The sequence below is a fragment of the Oculina patagonica genome, chromosome 5 (genome assembly GCF_052425735.1).
Source record: "Oculina patagonica isolate OP01 chromosome 5, crgOcupat, whole genome shotgun sequence".
Taxonomy (NCBI): domain Eukaryota; kingdom Metazoa; phylum Cnidaria; class Anthozoa; order Scleractinia; family Oculinidae; genus Oculina; species Oculina patagonica.
Genome location: NC_135762.1, coordinates 11,908,617 through 11,927,877, shown reverse-complemented (window position 1 = coordinate 11,927,877; position 19,261 = coordinate 11,908,617). Strand labels below are relative to the sequence as shown.

General features: G+C 37.6%; 2 protein-coding genes across 2 annotated transcripts in view; both read left to right on the top strand.

Annotated features, from left to right (window-relative positions):
• LOC144654053 (neuronal pentraxin-1-like) overlaps positions 1–19,261 on the top strand; it is a 59,147-nt gene that overhangs the window by 30,208 nt on the left and 9,678 nt on the right. The gene's annotated exons all lie outside the window — the stretch shown is intronic.
• Positions 9,985–13,814, top strand: LOC144655554 (neuronal pentraxin-1-like). The gene is made up of 4 exons (XM_078515804.1): positions 9,985–10,076; positions 10,798–10,951; positions 11,768–12,008; positions 13,195–13,814. The coding sequence occupies exons 2-4, from the start codon at positions 10,819–10,821 to the stop codon at positions 13,565–13,567; spliced, it is 747 nt and encodes a 248-aa protein (XP_078371930.1). The 5' UTR covers positions 9,985–10,076; positions 10,798–10,818; the 3' UTR covers positions 13,568–13,814.

The following is a 19,261-nucleotide window of genomic DNA, read 5'->3' as shown; positions in this document are numbered from 1 at the left end:
GTATGAGTTTGCTTGTACGTCCGAGGGTTAAACCATCGAATAAGGCGTATGTATACCACGAGAAAGTGTTGTGTAACTATTTTATACCATGCCACAGAAAATACGCTTACTAAATTTCGTCGACAATACAATCGCAGTGCATGATGGGAAGGTTGGGTTGAATACCGTCGAATATACAACGGCTAGTACGGTACGCTGCTTTGGAAATTCAATAAACGTTCAAAGGAAAAGTCCGGCGTAACATAGATAGGATGGACGCTGTACAACAAAATAAAACCTAGCAGTGTTCGCGTTCCTGTTTTCATGACTGACGCATTTCCTTTCTTGTGTTAGTGCTCACAGTCGTTGAAATCTCGAGGATCCCTCCAGCGTTGTTTATAAGTTGGAGGAAGTCGTTTAAAAACAAGGAGGACGTTGGTGACATTGCCGTTTATGAATTTAAAACTTTGTACCTTTACTAGCATGCTCCTTTACTGTTGATATACCGTTTATGTTATGTTTGTCATTAATCTTGATTACAACATAAACATGCTGAAAGTCGGAATAAACTCACAGCAATAAGAAATAAACTCTCACGGCAAGGGATTAGAATTCGACTTTATTGACGGCCAAAGAAAATCAACTTACGGCAATAGATAATCGGTAAATCCATAGCAAATGAAACCAACTCAGGGGAACAAAAAAATGAACTGACATGTAAGCGTAAGCTTAAATGTACTACAAGTCACAGTTAAACACTTAAAGGGGCAAAGTACATTGCTTAAGTTAAGGAAAGATCTAAACTTAACCGACACAGAATCTATCGAAACTGCGCTTAGAAAGTAAGCTTAAGTTTACAAACATCATTAAATTTTCTGTCTTAAAATCAGGCTCAGCAATTCAGTACAGGTTGTTACCTTGCATCAGGTTCCTGTATCTTTCTTCAGCGGACTTGATCCATGCAGTGTTTAGCTTCGTTTTTACACAATCATTGCTAAAGTTGTTGTATTCTTGATGTTGATGGCCGAAGATTCATCCGCAAACAACAGAAACTAGCAAACTGGACGTGCACAAGGAATATCATTCGCAATTATTCCGGGTCTCATCGTACACCTCTTTCGTTATCTACAATTTCACGGAATATAGGTGACTTTTGAGGACATCGTGCCAGAAATATTACGGTATTAAAGAAAGTTCTCTGTCGCTCTTTTTTATACTCTCGGTTTCATTCAGCCTACACAGTGAACACCGCGCAACACATTTTCCCGCGTTTTCATAACATTACTTCGTTTAGATCAAACTGAAACGTCCACATCATCCAGTCGATAGAAGAAAACGTCAATTGCTCGTTTTAGGGTTACGAAAAATGCGACCAGAGACCAATAAATTGAATTTAACCGTGTAGCGATCGAACGAGAGCCATCGAGCCATATTGTTTTTTGGCGTAATGGCTTCGATACACTCACACACGAAAAAAGACTAACAAAATAGAGCAGTTGGATAATAAACCTCTCAGATATTTTGCTGTGTAGTATCGCTGTGTTATTTTAGCCCTTGTGTACATTTTGTCTTGCCTTGCGAGCTTTATTTGCTGTTTGTAATTTCCTTACTTTATTTTCTTTAGTCACGGGCGGGCAACGTCGTCCCCAGGCCTAATCAATGCGTACGGGCGTACGTACGTAGGGGACTCCCAAAATTTCTCGGTTCGATAAGATACCATTTGCCTGCCTATGATGCTCCGCTCGCGCGCCTTCGGCGCGTGGGAGCTCCGCTATTAATTATAAAACGTTGAGGTATTACTAGAAAAGATTAACCGGCACAGTTCACTTAGTCTTCGGGAACAGCTTGTTTGACAAACAACCGATTGAGTAAGAATTTTCGCTAATCGATAGCGAGATCTGTCGATTCCAACCAATCATATCCCTCTGTATCTTTCAATTCATTTTTGGTCTCCATCACTTTACGGAAAGTCGAATCTTTCTTCATTTCATGCATCCGCTGTAAATACTCCAAAAGAACTTTTCTCAGCTCCTTCCTGTATATTGGTAGGAGAACATTTTCAGCTTTAACACGGGCCACTTCAGGCGAATGTCCATGTTGTTCATCCTCGTTTATCAGAGCTTCGAGCTGGGATTCGTGACGACTAGTAACTTCATCTTGAATGTGCGACCAGGGATCTATATGTCCCTTTTCTTCTTGGGAAGTGTCTATTTCTTCGCTCGATTGAGAATCTTGAGATGACTGTTCGCTTTCCTGTGAGCTCTCATCATTGCTATCATCTCCACTATCATCGGGCAATATGATATTTCCATAACCCTCTAGAAAGAATTGATTATGACTGCTGTACATTGTGAACTGAACTGTGTAAACTTTCAGAATTGACTGAACTACACGCAGCTTCTTTTATGGCTATTGATGAAGGCGGGGTTACCCAGTAAATTAGTATATATAAAAAATTATTTCTTTCCATCCTCCTTCCCCCTCTACAAAAAATTAAATTGCATTGTTTCTCTTGCACCCCTCCTGTACTCTCTTTGTACCCCTGTTGTATCCCCTCTGTACCCCTCTTGTACCCTCTCTTTACCCCCCATTGTACCCCCTTCCTGTACCCCTTCCATGCCCTTTTTTTGCTCCAGAAAAAACATATATAAATTAAACGAATCTGACAAAATTTATTTCGAATCATGTTAGTGTTTTGTAATTTGGCGAACTGTATTTTGATAAATGTTCTCAGTGCAAAACATCCGAATAAATTTAGCTTTCACTCTCTCAATCAGTGTTTATACAAGGTTGAATATTTAATTCAACAACAGCTCTCAATATTTTTAATTTCTCACACTGAAAAGTACGTTTTTCCCAAGTTATAAACGTTATCAGAGAACGAAATATTATACAAACTTGAAAAAATCTAATGATGTTTTATGACTGTACTTGAAATCGACAAAAATAACGCACACTAAACCACGCTTTCTTTGCGTTTGAGGACAGGTGTTCCAAACAGGTTTATAACTTCACCTCTTTCAATGTCTATTTTTTTACTTGAGCAGATGGAGATTCAAGGTTGTATATTGTTCATAATAAACAGAAACTTGCAATGATTGGTGAATAAAAAGGAAATTCATTTTAGCCATGTTTTGTCGCCTCATTGTGATAATTTTAGACAGTTCTCAGTATTATCAAGAATTATCATATGAGTGTTTCTTTACATCAAGCATTATGTGGTTTTATAGCGGGTTTTATCTCAGTAATCCAATCTCTTTATCGATGCTTTATCGCGTATCAAGGCTTAAATTTCAACTCCAACAAATAAATCAACAAAAGCCTCCTCCCTGACCATACTTTCTCTTCCGTTGAGGTGATTTAAACAGGTTTTTAATAAATATTCGCCCGTTAAAAGGTTCCCACGTGCAAGTATTTTAAAATATAACCATGCCGAAATGAAAAAAGGAAGATTATAAGAGAAATATCGCTAAAGTAAACGGAATAACAGTTTGCATTGATTTCTAAAAAAAATGAGTAAAAATAAATGAGAATGTGGCCAAGTGTATCCTGCGCTAACCAGCGCTTGAGTTTCTGTGCATATTATGACAAAATATCACCAAGAGGTGTTTAAATGTTTTGACGTGATATTACACGAGACGATGTTAGAAAACTATTTTAACGGCGATTTTTTGTTTCATAATGGGTTAGAGGAGACAACCTTAAACAAAACTTTCTTTGCGGTAACGATGGGATACAGCGCAGTGAATAGTAAGCAACAGGCGTGTAATTTTCAATAGGATTAGACGAAGTAATTCGTGTCAAAGTAAACATAAACGACGAATTTAAGAGGAGTTTCATTTACAAAAATTTAACTCAAGAACTGGATGTTGACTTTTACTGGTGAAGTTAAAACCATTGCCATATTAATACGGGAAAAGATATTGGCAAATAGGTTTTGTTTTCATTTCACTGCCACATCATCCAAAAACAATTGCTATTCAAAGCTCCAGCATTTGTTTCACAACAGGTATCACGACAAGGCTCTTCTGTGAAGTAAAAAAACCCTTGTGTCTAGATAAACCCGGCAGCCTGGAGGTGTTTTGAAAACACTAGATACCCGGCAGTCTGAAATTCTTATAGAATTTTCACGAAATATCTCGTTCAATTCTTCATAGAATAGCAGATCTTTGTTAAGAAATGTCAAGCGATTTAAAACATTAACTTGGCTTTGTAGTTGAAAACCTTTTCGAGCTTGGGCATACCATGAAAATCTTGATTTTCTCGACACTTATAAATATTCGTGTTTTGGTACGGAGTCAGCTCTCATGGAATAATATCCACAAAAATAAAAATAGAAACCCTCTGAGAGTATTCGATTTTTGATTAGAAATGCATGGGATTCTAAATAATGCTTTGGTTTTGTATTGTACGAATTCTCCAAGCTTCGGCATACTCTTAAAATCTCGACTGACGAGCACGGTTTTTCAATAAAGTATATACCCAACAGTCAGAATGTCTTACCGTTTCTCGGAAAATACTCGATCGAAATACCAAGCGATTTCTGCACTCAAGGCTTCTACATAGAATTGGACACTTTGCCTTAACATGAATGAATTAAACTTTTTGCGGTTACAGTTATTTTGGTTCTTTAGCCAGGTGCGTAGGGAATCAAAATCCTTTATGTGTTTAGTAGAAATTTCCATGAAGGCTCGTGGTAAACATGTAAGATGAAATGAATAAAACAACGCCTCGTGGTCATAATACTCAACAAAAATGTTTCCAATCTTCTTCAGAAGACTGGATGTAAAAGATGTTTACTGAATTTTTTAATCGAGCTGAGCGCTTGATGTTGCCAAAAAATGTTGTGAAAAATGTGCTCAGTGTAAAGCATCCGAATAAATATAAATATAGCTTTCACTCTCTCAATCAGTGATTATACAAGGTTGTATATTTTATTCAAACAGCTTTCAACATTTTCAGTTACTCACAAAGAGTACGTTTTCCCTTAATTATAAACGTTATCAGAGAACGGAATATTATACAAACTTGAAGGCGATTTTAAAATCTACTAAAACTTCAAATCAACAAAAATCACGCTCACTAAAGCACGCGTCCTTTCCGTTTGAGGACATATTTTCCAAACGGGTGGGTTTGTTTATCTTCGCCTCTTTCAATGTCTATTTTTTAAAGATGAAAGGATAGAGATTCAAGGTTATATATTGTTTATAGTAAACAGAAACTTGCAATGATTGCTGAATAAAAAGAACATTTATTTCAGCCATGTTTGGTCACCTCATCGTGATTACCATAGACAGTTCACAGTATTATCAAAAATTATCATATAAAAGTTTCTTAACATCAAGCATTATGTGATTTTATAGCGAAGTATTTATCGAAGTAAACCAAACTCTTTAACGATGCTTTATCGCGTATTAAGGCTTCAATTTAAGCTCCAACAAATAAATCAACAAAAGCCTCCTCCCTGACCATATTTTCTCTTCGTTTGAGGTGCTTTAAACAGGTTTTTAATACCTATTCGCCCGTTAAAAGGGATCCACGTGAAGTATTTTGAAATATAAGCATGCCGAAATGAAGAAAAGGAAGATTTTAAGGCAAATATCGCTAAAGTAAACGAAATAACAGTTTGGATTGATTTCATAAAAACTTTTGAGTAAAAACTACATATTATTCAAAGTTCCAGCCTTTGTTTCAGAGTAGCTATCAAGACAAGGATCTTATGTGAAGTAAAACCAAAAATATATGTGAAAAAAATTGAAAACGAAACGTAGTACCGCCCTGAATAACCTCTCGCAAATTTCGTGATGCAATTTTTAATTGTAAACCTGGCAGAGACAAAAAATAAAGCAAGCTAGCCAGCACGTTTGTTTCTTATGCGTCTGCTGCGTGATTCAAACTGTCTAGTCCGGTCTACTGAATGCGTTTCAAGGCGATTTCCAAAACAAAGCTCTTTTGTCTAGTGAAAAAGTCGTAAAACAATTTGAATTGATAGGGACAAACTAGATTAACAGTTCACTAGTTTCGAGACCAAAAAGTTAAGATTGAAAATATAAAACTTGGTCGAGAGAATAGTACAGAAAAATGATAGTTGATGTATAATGCTTTGTTAGTCAAAAGTGATGGTTTGGTAGTCAATGAAACAAAATTGAGAAGTAGGAATTTTCGTCTCTTATTTGTGTTCCAAGCGACTGCCTAATATCTTACTCAGTAGGACATATTATGCATGAATAGGCATTAAAGCAGGAAGAATTATTCAAGGAAATGATTAATCGTGCCATGGTTTTACATGTCACTTAGTCCAATCTCTTTTTTTTAGGTTTGTTAAATGTTCAGTCCCAAAACAAGGTTTTTCTATGAAGTCAAAATATAAAAAAAAAAAATGACAAAGGAACAAAATTTTAAAATGCAAACTTGGCCGAGATGTTAAATAAAGCAAGCGAGACACTAGCAGTTTAGTGGTCAGAGCAACAATATCAACAAACAGGAATGCAGGCGCGTACATCACCCAATTGCACACGTAAAGCAAGGGTTTTCACCTAAACCCATACTTGCCTTTGTGAATAATAGAATCAACAAAGAACAGTCAGGGAAATTCCGCCCACGAATCCTACCAGGTATATTCATCGTTTGCTAATCAGAAACTGAAAAGCGTTTTCTTTTTTAATCCGTCAATAGATGTTCCAAGTGTTTCTCACATTTTACAGTTATTTATGTTCCTTAGCCAAGTGCACAGTGTATCAAAATTATTTTGTTTAAATCAAATCAAAGGTGTTTGGTAGAAATTTCCATGAAGGCTTTTGGTATACATGTAAAATGAAATGAATAAAACAACGGCTCGTGTTCATAAATACTCAACAAAAATGTTTCCAATCTTCAGAAGACTGGATGTAAAAGATGTTTAATCGTTTAATTGAGCTGAGTGCTTGATATTGCCAAAAAAAAGTTTTGATAAATGTTCTCAGTGTAAAGCATCCAAATAAATAAAGCATTCAGTCTCTCAATGAGAGATGATACAATTGCAAGGTTGTATATTTTTTTATTTAACAACAGCTCTCGACATTTTAGGTCACTTACAATAAATACGTTTTCCCTAAATTATAAACGTTATCAGAGAACGGAATATTACACAAACTTGAAGGCGATTTTAAAATCTGCTTACGTTTAATACTGTTCTTGAAATCAACAAAAATCACGCTCACTAAAACACACTTTGTTTGCTTTTTGTTCCCAACTGGTTATTAACTTCACCTCTTTCAATGTCTATTTTTTTTAACCTAAACAGATAGAGATTCAAGGTAATATATTGTCCATAATAAACAGCAAGTTGGAATGATTGATGAATAAAAAGAACATTTATTTTAGCCATGTTTTGTCACCTTGTCGTGACAATTCTATCAAGTTCGCAGTATTATCATTATTATCAGGAATTATCATATAAGTGTTTCCATCGAGCATGATGTGATTTTATAGCGGTTTTAATCTAAGTAATCCAATCTCTTTATATATCGATGCTGTATCGCGTATTAAGGCTTAAATTTCAACTCCAAGGAATAAATCAAAAAAAGCCTCTTCCGTAACCATATTTTCTCTTTGTTTGAGGAGCTTTAAACAGGTATTTGATACATATTCACCTGTTAAGAGGTTTTGATTTCAATATGAGCATTAGAATATAAGCATGCCGAAATGAAAAGGAGAAAGATTTTAAGACAAATATCGCTAAATTAACGAAATATCAATTTGGGTATAAATTATAATTCAAAGCTCTAGCCTTTATTTTAGAAAAGTCTCTTCTGTGAGATAAAAATAAGATATGTGAAAAGAATAGAAAGCTAAACGTAGTACTGCCCTGAATATAACCTCTCGCAAATTTCGTGATGCAATTTTTAATTGAAAACCTGGCAGCGACAAAAAATAAAACGAGCTAACCAGCACATTCGTTCAATTCTTACGTCTGATGCGTGATTCAAACTGTCTAGTCCGGTCTACTGAATGCGTTTCAAGGCGATTTCCAAAACAAAGCCCTTTTGTCAAGTGAAAAAGTCGTAAAACAATGTAAATTGATAAGGACCAACTAGATTAACAGCTCACTAGTTTCGAGACCAAAAAGTTTGAAAATATAAAACTTGGTCGAGAGAACATGTACAGAAAAATAATAGTTGATGGATAATGCTTTGTTAGTCAAAAGTGATGGTTTGGTAGTCAATGAAACAAAATTGACAAGTAGGAATTTTCGTCTGTTATTTGTGTTCCAAGTGACTGCTTAATATCTTACACAGTAGGGCATATGCATGAATAGGAATTAAAGCAAGAAGAATTATTCAAGGAAATGATGAAATGTTTTCTATAAAGTACTGCCCTGAATAACACCTCGAAATTTTTGTGATGAGGTTTTTAAATGTAAACCTGGCAAAGACAAAAAATAAAGCAAGCTAACCTTCAGGTGCGGTTCTTACTTCCCATAACGCGTGATTAAAACTGTCTAGTCCGGTCTATACTGAATGAATGCGTTCCAATGCGATATGGACAACTTGGATTGACAGCTCACCAGTCGAAAGATCAGTAAATTTGAAAATATAAAACTTAGCCGAGAGAACAGAAAAATGATGTTTGATGAATAATGCTTTGGTAGTCATCCATGATGGTTGGTAGTCAGTGATACAAAATTGACAAGTAGGAATTTTCGTATGTCATTAATTTGTGTTCCAAACGACTGCTAAGTATCTTACACAATAGAACATATTATGCACGCAGTGTTCATTTCCAGAACAAGCCTCTTTTGCAAATTAAGTGAAATATACGAAAAACAAAACAGAAAAGGAATTGGGAACGAAGTATACTGCCGTGACTAACACCTTGCATGTTGCGTGATATAATTGTTAACAATGTAAACTTGGCATAGACAAGAAATAATGCACAACAGGCAATGGGCGTTTTTATACTAGAGACGAGTTACCCGTCTAGACGAGCTACTTTTTGAAATGCGTCTTGGAAGACGGATAACGAAAGGAAGCTTGTCTAGACGCGTAACGCGTCTTGTGCCTGTCTTTATACCACAGACGCATAACCAGACGAGCAACAAAATTTTTGCCGAAGCTGGTCTAGACGGGTAACTCGTCTCTAATATAAAAAGCCCATAAAGCTTTAGTAGTAAACGAAACAAAATTGAATCGAAAATTGTGCTCCAAGAAACTGCTTAGTACCTCATTAAAGCATTAATAATTATTCAAGAAAATGATTAATGGTGGTTTTATATGTCACTTATTTCAATCCCTTCCTAAAGTTTGTTAAATGTTTTGTCCCAAAAAGGTTATTTTGTAAAGTCAAAATATAAAAAAGAAAATAGAAATGGGAACAAAATTTTAAAATTTGAACTTGGCCGAAATGTGAAATAAAGCGAGCCGGACAATAGCAGTTTTGTGTAACCATACCAACAAATAGGAACGCACGTACACGTCATGCAAGGCCGATAAGAAACTGATTTAAGCAGTTAAAATGACTTAACACCTTGACTTACTAATTCTTCTTCAAGACTTTGTTAAATTTTTACTCTTAAAAACAAGGTTCTTTTGAAAGGTGAAAAAAAAAAGAAAAATAGTAGACATGATAACAATATGAATTTGGCCGAGACGATAAGCCAGACCTTAATGGTTTGGTAGTCAATGAAACCATTTCAACGGGTAGGAATGCAAGGCCGATAAGGAACATATTTTTAAGGAGGTGAATCGAAGTGTTACCTCGAATCGCCTATCTGATTCTCATACAAGGCTTTGTTAAATTTTTAAACTTAGAACTTAGTTCTTTTGAGAGGTGAAACTATGAAAAATAGTAAACATGGTAACAATGTGAACTTGGCGGAGACAATAAACAATGTACGCTGCACGATAACGGTTTGGTAGTCAATGAAACTACAATAACAGGTAGGAATTTTGTTTTTGTGTCATTTATGTTCCCTGCACGAGGCTGCCACGTGCCTGATGCAATAGCGCCTATTTATTGTGCACATTTCAGAGCCACTCTCGCCATTTTCAGTGAGTACACGAAGAAGGCACTTGCTTCCACATCGGCTCTGACCCGTTGAACCAAGCTCAAAGGAAAAGGTACGAATTAAAACAAGTAACAATACAATAGTTTTATTATAGATATATCAATGAAGACCAATGAGGCGAGTTCATTTGGACACTTTCCCTAAAGAATTTATATTTTCTTGGCCGTTTATGCGTCTTCTTTGTAGCCGGTCTATGCGTCTACATTATGTTTAGTTTTTTTAACGTTCATAAGGGTTCGATTGAGTGGAAGTAATAACCTTTCAGAACTGTTTTTGGTCGATTGTGACTTAATGCTTCATGTAGTATGTTTAAGCAGACTGCTTCAAATCTGTTTACGGATAAAAAAGAAAAAAAAGGTATTTGGCAAAACGTTTGGTAATAGAGCAAAATACTGATACGTTCAAATCTAAATGTTTAAGAATGAGGCATCGCGATCAAAATTCTAAAAGAAGGAAAAAACCTGAAAGAACCTAAACTTGCAGAGTTACTCCTTATTCAGTGACACGTAATACTATTGAATTAGCTTTTATGTGTTATACCAAGGCCGGTACTTCTGAATCAACAACCCGCAAAACAAGTTCTCTTTCATAGCCAATCAAGCACTCCGCGTTTTGCCTAGTGCTGACGTGGCGGCGTGCACATTAGCGGATTTATAAAAACAATAATGGTTAAGGTTCCAGCGAAGTTCTTTCTGGTATCAAATGCTTATTCCTTCACGTGTGTTGAATTTAAATTAAATCATTGCTTTTATAATTTTTTTTTTCTTTATCAGCTCCATAGATATTGAGGAGAAATGAAGTTCGTCTGGACCACTTTCCTGCTCATACTTTTGCTCGTTTCTGCGTTAGATGCCAGAAAAAGGAAAGGGAGAAAGGGAGGAAAAGGGAGAAAGCTGTCTAAAGCGGCGGAGTGCAATCCTACTCAAGGTAAGCCAAGAAGACGCATTATAAACAGTAATTCGGCGGAGAGGCACGCTTTTTAACTCCTCGGTTTGTCTTCGGAATACTTCGGGTAAACTTCGTCTGCTCTTTTCCTAATCGTAAGCTAAACAAGACGCACATTACATTGTCTACGTCTCAATTTTTAAATTTCAACAATATATTTTTCACACGACCCACAAGGTTGGAGCTCAGTTTAAAACTATCGTGTTTAAATAAAGGCTATCAGCATTACTAACCCTTTCTAACCAAGCGGGAACAAGGCAATTGTTCAAATCTCATAATTATAATAATTTTATGGAGCATTGTGGAGTAGTGTTTTGCGTGTGAAAACGAAAAAAATAGGGCACTGAAAAATATTTTAATCGGCTGCCCTGATCCAATCAGAAAAAAAAGAGACATGACTAACAAATCAGAACTGGAATTCATTCAACTGTTCCCGCTTATTTCTCCTCGCTGGCTGGCAGCATTTCAAGCACCGTTTCACATGAGCCGCTGCTATGTCTGTTTGGTTGTCTTTCAACTGTTTTCAGCTTTTTAACGATTAAATAGCTGAAAACTCAACCACCAAAAGAAATTGTCAATCTTATCATCTAGATGAAAAGGGATTACAGAAACTCAAACAAGAACCCAATGTGTATAAGGACCTTAATTCTCAGAGCTCATTTTAAATGTGTCAAATTAAGTCTGTTTGAAAGCTTATTTACACTCTAGATCATAAACCCCCGGGTCTGAGGTTATATTACATCGAAATGTTCTCTATGGTTATATAAATAATTACATCGAAACGTTCTCTTTCCGCAGAGTACCAAATGTTTTTTAAAGAGCACACCACCACAGATTACGCGATAAAAAACAACTCTGATGTGTATGATCTGCATGCTACTACAGTGTGCCTTTTTGCAAAAGACACTGATGACAACAAACCTTCCGGTGGGGACGTGAGCGGATGCGTATACAGCGCATACCCTGCAACAACGCAGGGAAATTCGCCGTTGCTTTGCACATATCCCAAATTGAATGTTTGGTTCAGTAGCACTGAAAGGTATTGACTACTTTACTTGGCTTCACACTAGAGCTCGTAAGTATAATCTTAGTTCACTTGGAACCTACTCTGAGTGTAAAGGAGTAAAACGTACTTACTTGGTTACCATGGAAACTTTCGTAGTTCAAAGAAGCCGAAGTACGCCGCCAAGTATGGTCTACACCACATTTAAGAACGAACTTGACCTGAAGGAAATGGAAGCCAAATGAAAGCGGCGTGCAGCGTTGTCACGATTCTAAAGATGATTGACAGCTTGTACCACAAGTAATATACTTTGTCATCAAGTGAGAAGCCAGATTTTGGAAGTTGCGACTTAGGAATTTCAAGTGCACTTAAGTCAAGTGCTTACTCGAAACTAACTTAGCTTCTAGTATGAAGCCAAGTTTTGTTGCTCATAAAACAGCTTAAAAAACTATAGTGAATTTGCGAAAGATTATTTTATCAATCAAAGGATAAATCAAGGATTTATTCTTAACATCACAAAACCTTTTTATTTATATCTTCATCATTACTTACAATACTTAAATTGCATACAATGCTGAACATTATCATGCATAACCTTAACAATAAGTTAAGTCTAACCTTAACTATTACCTAACTTTAATATGTTTTTTCAAATCACTAACCAAACTTATTCAAAAATCAACGTTACAAGGCATAACTTCACTTACAATATAGCTTTTAAAATAGTAACATTAATTTTTTACAATATTTTTTTCAACATTTCTCACCAGACTGATAAATCATCGATACGCGCCGAGTTGGCTATCTATTATCTCATATCCAACAAGCGCGAGTGGAATAATTGTTTTATTAAAAACGCCCTAAGAATTGCAATATTTGAGCTTCCCAGCTATTTTCGTTAACGTAAATTGGCTACCATTTTGTGGGAATGGTATATGAGCTCATATACCATTGTCTGTCAACCAATCAAAACTCAAGAATTGCAATATACCATTGCTAGTTTTTAATAAAATCTTGTATACTCTTAAGGGAAATCTCTCCGCTGAATAACGAAGTGATACTGAAATATCGCTTCAGTTTTCAAAAGTAATCAGTACATGAAATAGTGAACTAAAAAGATAAAAATGCATAAATTTTCCAATAAATATTAACTTTCCCTTAAAATTGTTCTCCTTTTTTTATCTAGTTATTACTCCTGCAATTTCTTTTCTCTTTTTAAAAGGATTGCTGATGTCGGTCTTGATTATGGCAAATGGAACCATGTCTGCTTCACATGGAGCAACACCAACGGAGACTATCAGTTCTACAAGGATGGTTTGCTCGTAGGCAGTGGTACAGGCTTTAATGTAGGCGGTACAATCAAATCCGGAGGTACCACAGTCATCGGACAGGACCAGGACTCCCTTGGAGGAGGCTTCCAAAAAGACGAATCTTTTGTCGGTTACGTGACACAGGTGAATGTATGGGGCGTTGTTCTCTCTGAGAGTGATATTGTTGCCCAGTACAGCGACTGCCTCGTCACCGAGGGATCAGTAACCTGGTGGTCTGAGTTTAAAAATGGCGTTCATGGCGGAGTTGTGGTGGTGGAGCCATGATCCAATCCGTTTTCCACAAGAGGATCCAGTAAGGTGTTGGGCAATAAATGGGCTTAAACAGATTCAACAATGACTTTCCGACTGTTGTTTTGTATTACTCTCAAAACGTGCATTGATGTTTTGATGTAATATTTGCTGTAGCAAGATTAGCGTGACATGCACTCATGCTATGTGGTTGATGACGAAAGAAAATCATTGTATTGAATTAAAATGAAATATTTAAAATAAAGGATCCTTATGCAACTGATGATGTGTATAAAGTGTTATCATAATATGAAAACTTTTAAGTCAGTTTCCTTCGCGTTTTTATTTATCCCTGTCCTAAACCTAACTATAACAAGAGAGTATTCCGTCGCTAGAAAAACAAAATGGAAATGCACATTGAAGCGGTACACTTTAAATTTTTCAGGCTCCGTCGCCTTTTTTTAAATGCACAAGATATATAAAGTGCAATTTTGAAACGTTTTGGGCGTACAAGAATTTTAAACCCCCAAGTTACCATGTATCTATTCTGTATCAGACACAAGAACTCCCTCAGTTTGATTTAAAAGAGCAATGCTACGGTATTTTAACGTTTAAATACTGTGCTATCACGGTCACTACTCACTAGACCACACTTTGTTTGCTGTTCAAGACAGGTGTTTCAAACGAGTTTTTTTCTTCACCTCTTGCAATTTATAATTTTCTAACCGAACAGATGGAGATGCAAGGTTATAAACTGCAAGTATGTTAAAATTTAAGCGTGCCGAAATGAAAAAAAGGAAGATTTTTAAAAAAATATCGCTAAAGTAAACGAAATAACAGTTTGCATTGATTTCATAAAAAAAGTTCAGTACAGTATTCTGTGTTAACCAGTGCTTGAGTTTCTTTGCATAATAATGACAAAACATGATTAGTTGTTTAAATGGTTAGACGTTATGCTACACGAAACAATTTTAAACAGCTATTTTAACGGTGATTTTTTAATCTATAATAGGTTAGACGAGACAACTTTGAACAAAACTTTCTTTGCTATAACGGTGGGCTACAGGAAAGAAGAGAAAGCAAAGTCATGTGCAGGTTTCAGTACTCGGATTAAACAAAATGAAACGTGTCAGTTAAACAACTTGCCTTATAAGTCGGTCCGTGTATGTTCAGTTTAGTCAAGTGATAATTGTATTGTAAAATATTTCTGTGATACATGACGGTACATGCTACGATCGGTTTTTAACAGCGATTTTCATTTCGGCCATGTCACTCGGGACAACGTTTACAGTAAACACTTTTACTCTACTGGGTAAAATTTAAAACGCGCTCTCTGGTTTAAAATTGTAAGATAAAACAAGCTTTTGACTACCAGTCTGTAGTCTTTAACGAGTAATGAATAAAAAGCGCGAACGTTGTAATATATACTTAAAGTGTGAAAAAGCGAAATTACAATAAAAACAAAAAATGCTAGTGTGCGAGTGAAAATACTAATATAAAGCTCAGAATAAAATTGAATATTGTCTTGGTAACTGTTTTGCGTCATTGTCAGCGTCGTTCGTAATTGCTGTGTGCCAGGATTCCAAAGTTGTTCTAACGCGAAAATTTTTGTGAAGCAATGTTAGAACCTTTTTATAGGTTTTACAGTCCCGCACAGTTATCAGATTTGATAACCTCGTGACGTCACAACATGGCGCCATTTCGCAACTCGGTGAGATTTCGGAGGATATCTCGTTTGTTCGTCTATTTTTCGGTTGTGTTCGTGTGTTCTACCCATAGTTCTACGCGATGACCTTGAGAGAAAGATGAACTTCAAAAGTGCATAAAATGGCGAGCGTCGGTGGTGAGTTGTGCGGGTATTTGTTTGACGATTTGAAGAGATCGCTCGAGGATGACAGTTCATTCCAGGTATGTTTATATTCTTTGCCGTCAATTTTAAGTCAGTTGCGCATTTTTGTGGAACACGTAGAAAAAATGCGGTGTTCTTCAGTTATTTTTCTTTCGATTTATCGCTTGCTCATCCGAGGGCACAAAGAATTGTACGAGGGCACTATGGTTTTGTGATTTGCTCTCTGATTCCTCTTCTGACCGCCATGTTTAATTGTTTGTGTTTCTAGTGTACGTTCTATAGAATGAGTAGACTTAAATGGCTAAAAAATGGATTTTCACATACAGAAAATCGTTCGTTTGTTTCTTTACTGCTTATGTTTGGAGGGCTTAGTGCTACCGTCCGTAGTCCTTTTGTGGTTGACAGTGAAATCAGCGAAGTATGAGCAACACTATCGCGGCACGCAGTCACGAAGTCTTTGAATTTATGAGTGTTTAGAGTATGGCCGCTGTATGCGCAATGGAATTTGAGCGGGCTTTATTTTGTTTGTTAAACACGCTTTCAGTTCGCCCTCTACTTCGCGCAACCCGCTTACAGAACGAGTAATACACATTTATCTGTTTATTCGACTTAACCATCGCGCAACACGCTTTCAGAACGAGTACTACACATCTACTTTCCAATCTTGGACATATCCTTCGAACAATTGTTATGTAATATCATGAACTGCGTTACTGCGGTAGACGGTATATTTATCTCTTTCATTTTGCATACAGATCTAGAAAATCGTTCGTTTGTTTCTTTACTGCTTATGTTTAGAGGGCGAAGTGGTACCGTCTACAGTCGTTTAGTGGTAGTAATTGTTATCGCGGCACGTAGTCACAAAGTCCTTGAATTTGTAATGAGCGGGCTTTATTTTGTTTGTTATACACGCTTTCAGAACGAGTAATACACATCTGTTCAACATATATCCTTCGTGCAATCCGCTTACAGAACGAGTAACAGATCTATTCAACTTATTCTTCGCGCAACACGCTTTCAGAGCGAGTAATACACATTTACTTTTCAATCTTCAACATATCGGCTCCGAACAATTGTTATGTAAATTCGAAGCGCGTGACTGCGGTAGACGGTATATTTTTCTCTTCAGGATCTTGTCACGCTTATTAACCCAAATATTTCTTTATTCAACAGATCATCGAAGCAACTGACCGCCGAAGGCACTGAGACGAAGAAGTTCTGAGTATCAACTCAATAAACAATGCATCTTTTATTTCTCTAGCTTTGTATCGGTTTCGTTCTTGTCTTAGTTAATAAATATTAGCAGCGTTGGTGATGAAATTGCTTCAAATAAAGGCATTCACGGTTATATTGGTGTACCAGTGCACTTGGACAAATTAAAAAGTCTCAACAAATTTGGAGAAATACTATTTTACAAGCAAGGGGAATACAATAAAAGCTAATTAATGTCCCCTGCCCCTAACCACAAGAAAGTAGCACACAGGTTTGGGCCTCAAATGAGCAGTTTAATGTAATGCATATATTGGGACACAAAACAAACTGCTAGGGGGTAGGGAGGGTAGGGAAACAGCTAAACGATCGAACTAAACAGCGATAAGCGAATGTACAATGTAATGCGATGCTAACACGTGTTGGCTTCATTAAACTATATTAACAATATTAATATCACTTAATGTCCCCTGACCCTAACCACAAGAAAGTAGCACACAGGTTTGGGCCTCAAATGAGCAGTTTAATGTAATGCATATATTGGGACACAAAACAAACTGCCCAAAAGGTGGCCCAATAAGACTAAGTGCTAGAGTGGTAGGGAGAGGCATATTGGTAAGGAATGTCCTTAGTCCTAGCAATGCGAGGAGCAACGTTCAGGAAGAGACTTAAGGGAGAGCGAATGTATCTTTTATAGCAGTCTGAGGATCAGCGACCAAGCAGTTTAATCTCATAATCGTTCAGTCCGGCGATGGTCGCAGACGTGGCACCACCAATGCGAAAACTGTGTCCACTGTAATGTTGGGGGTCTAACCCCACAAGTCGGAGTAGCATTGAAAGGAAAGTGGTCAGATCACTATGGGAGAGTGGGAATCCAGAGGACAGTTGGAACAATGGGTCGCTTGGGGTGGAACGTGGGCGAGCATATTGAATCTTAAGATTTGTCTTTAAAGCGCAGACTGCACAAACGGCGTGGAGAGCGTGACCAGCATATAGTACCACTCCACGGTGTTGCTGATCTGTCTTAGATTTTCGAAGATGTAGAGCTACATATTCGTCACCAGTTTGCGTGATGTGAAAGTTGACATCCTGTAGGCGGAGTAAGGTTTCGACATCATAAGAAGTTTTGTTTGTGATTGTAAATTCCCCTGCGCGTAGGAGTAGAAAATGGGCGGTGGTCATGGCCGCCCAGTAGACAGCATCGTCGTCGGAGTGTGGGTCGATTAAATATTGAAGTCGGCACAGAAGGTCAAAGGTTATCGGTAGTTTCTGTTTGGCTGGACTGGAGTGTTCGCGTTCGATTCCTCTCAATGTTTGTTTTAGCTTAATAGTGTTAGTTAGAGGATTTTGAAATCCGTGACTGATGTGTAGCGCACGTATGCCGGCGAGGTACACTTTAATAGACTGTGGTTTTAAACGGTCAGCTAAGGAGGCGACGAATAAGGAGAGTGTTTCTTCGGATGCGGGAATGGCAGTCAACTGATGCGTGTCGCAAAACGTGAGGTACTGGCGTTGTGCAGAACTGTATGTGCGATGGGTATTGTCAGCTAAGCCTTTATGGAAATAGTAGTTAGCCTTCACTTGAAGTCGGCCAAGTTCAGCGGAAGGACTGGCGTCGGCATGAGGTCCGCGTCGGGAACTAACTTGCGAAAGCGTTGAACCTGTAATCGAGATAAGGCATCAGAAGCGGAATTTAGTATCCCAGGGATGTGTACAGCCTTTAATACAATGATAAACTTGGAGCAGATAAAGAAAAGATAACGAACGAGGGACATAATGTGGCGACACTTGCTGGAACCAGAGGCCAGAATGCGTACGACTGATTGATTGTCACAATGAAACAAAACACTTTGTGAGGCTAGCGAGGGAGCCCACACGGTGATTGCCATGGTGATGGCGTAAAGTTCTTTGTACGTTATGGAGCGACGAGTGGGAATACCGACGTCATGAAAGGTTGCGCAGAGCCAAGAGGTGCCGAATAACGCTCCAAAAGACTCAGCACAGGCATCAGTAAACAGATCTAGGCACACATTACTGAGCCACTGTTCATCGTAGAACATACTGCGACCATTCCAGTCAGAGAGAAATGCCAACCACCATTCTATGTCTTTGAAAAACCGTTTATTGAGACGGATATGATGACTCGGGTGGGACCCTTTCGACAAAAGTTCGATCCTTCGTCGAAGAAACGTTCTGCCTGGTCTGCATACCGAGCAGATGAAGTTCAGTTTTCCAATCAATGACTGGAGCTGTCTCTTTGTGCAAGAGGCTTTGGTTTGCCATGTCCGAAGTAAATCGAGGGTCTCATCAAGTCGAGTCTGTGAAATGCGCGCCTCTTGAGCAACGCTATCGAGTTCGATTCCCAGCAGTTCCAGGGTTGTACATGGAACAACAGTCTTTGCAGGATTTGAATTGAAGCCGAGATCCGCACAGGTGTTGAGCATGATATCTAAGTTGTTTTGGCAGAGGGGATCTGGGGCAGGGGGTCCACATGTCCAGAAATCGTCCAGATAGTTCCAAACGGGTCTGGCCCCACGATCACGCATGGTGAACGATAAGATATCCACGTACTTGAGGAAGAGCGCGGGAGAGCTGCGTAATCCAAAGGGTAAGAAGGCATCAACAAAGTAAGCAGTGGTAAGTGTTCCATTAATATCAATGGGCCATGTGGA

Bases quoted from the DNA above. Each gene is read 5' to 3' on its own strand.
- LOC144655554 (XM_078515804.1), top strand. From the start codon at position 10,819: ATGAAGTTCGTCTGGACCACTTTCCTGCTCATACTTTTGCTCGTTTCT. The intron at 10,952-11,767 runs GTAAGCCAAGAA...CTCTTTCCGCAG, and splicing joins GGAGTGCAATCCTACTCAAG to AGTACCAAATGTTTTTTAAA. The intron at 12,009-13,194 runs GTATTGACTACT...TCTTTTTAAAAG, and splicing joins TGGTTCAGTAGCACTGAAAG to GATTGCTGATGTCGGTCTTG.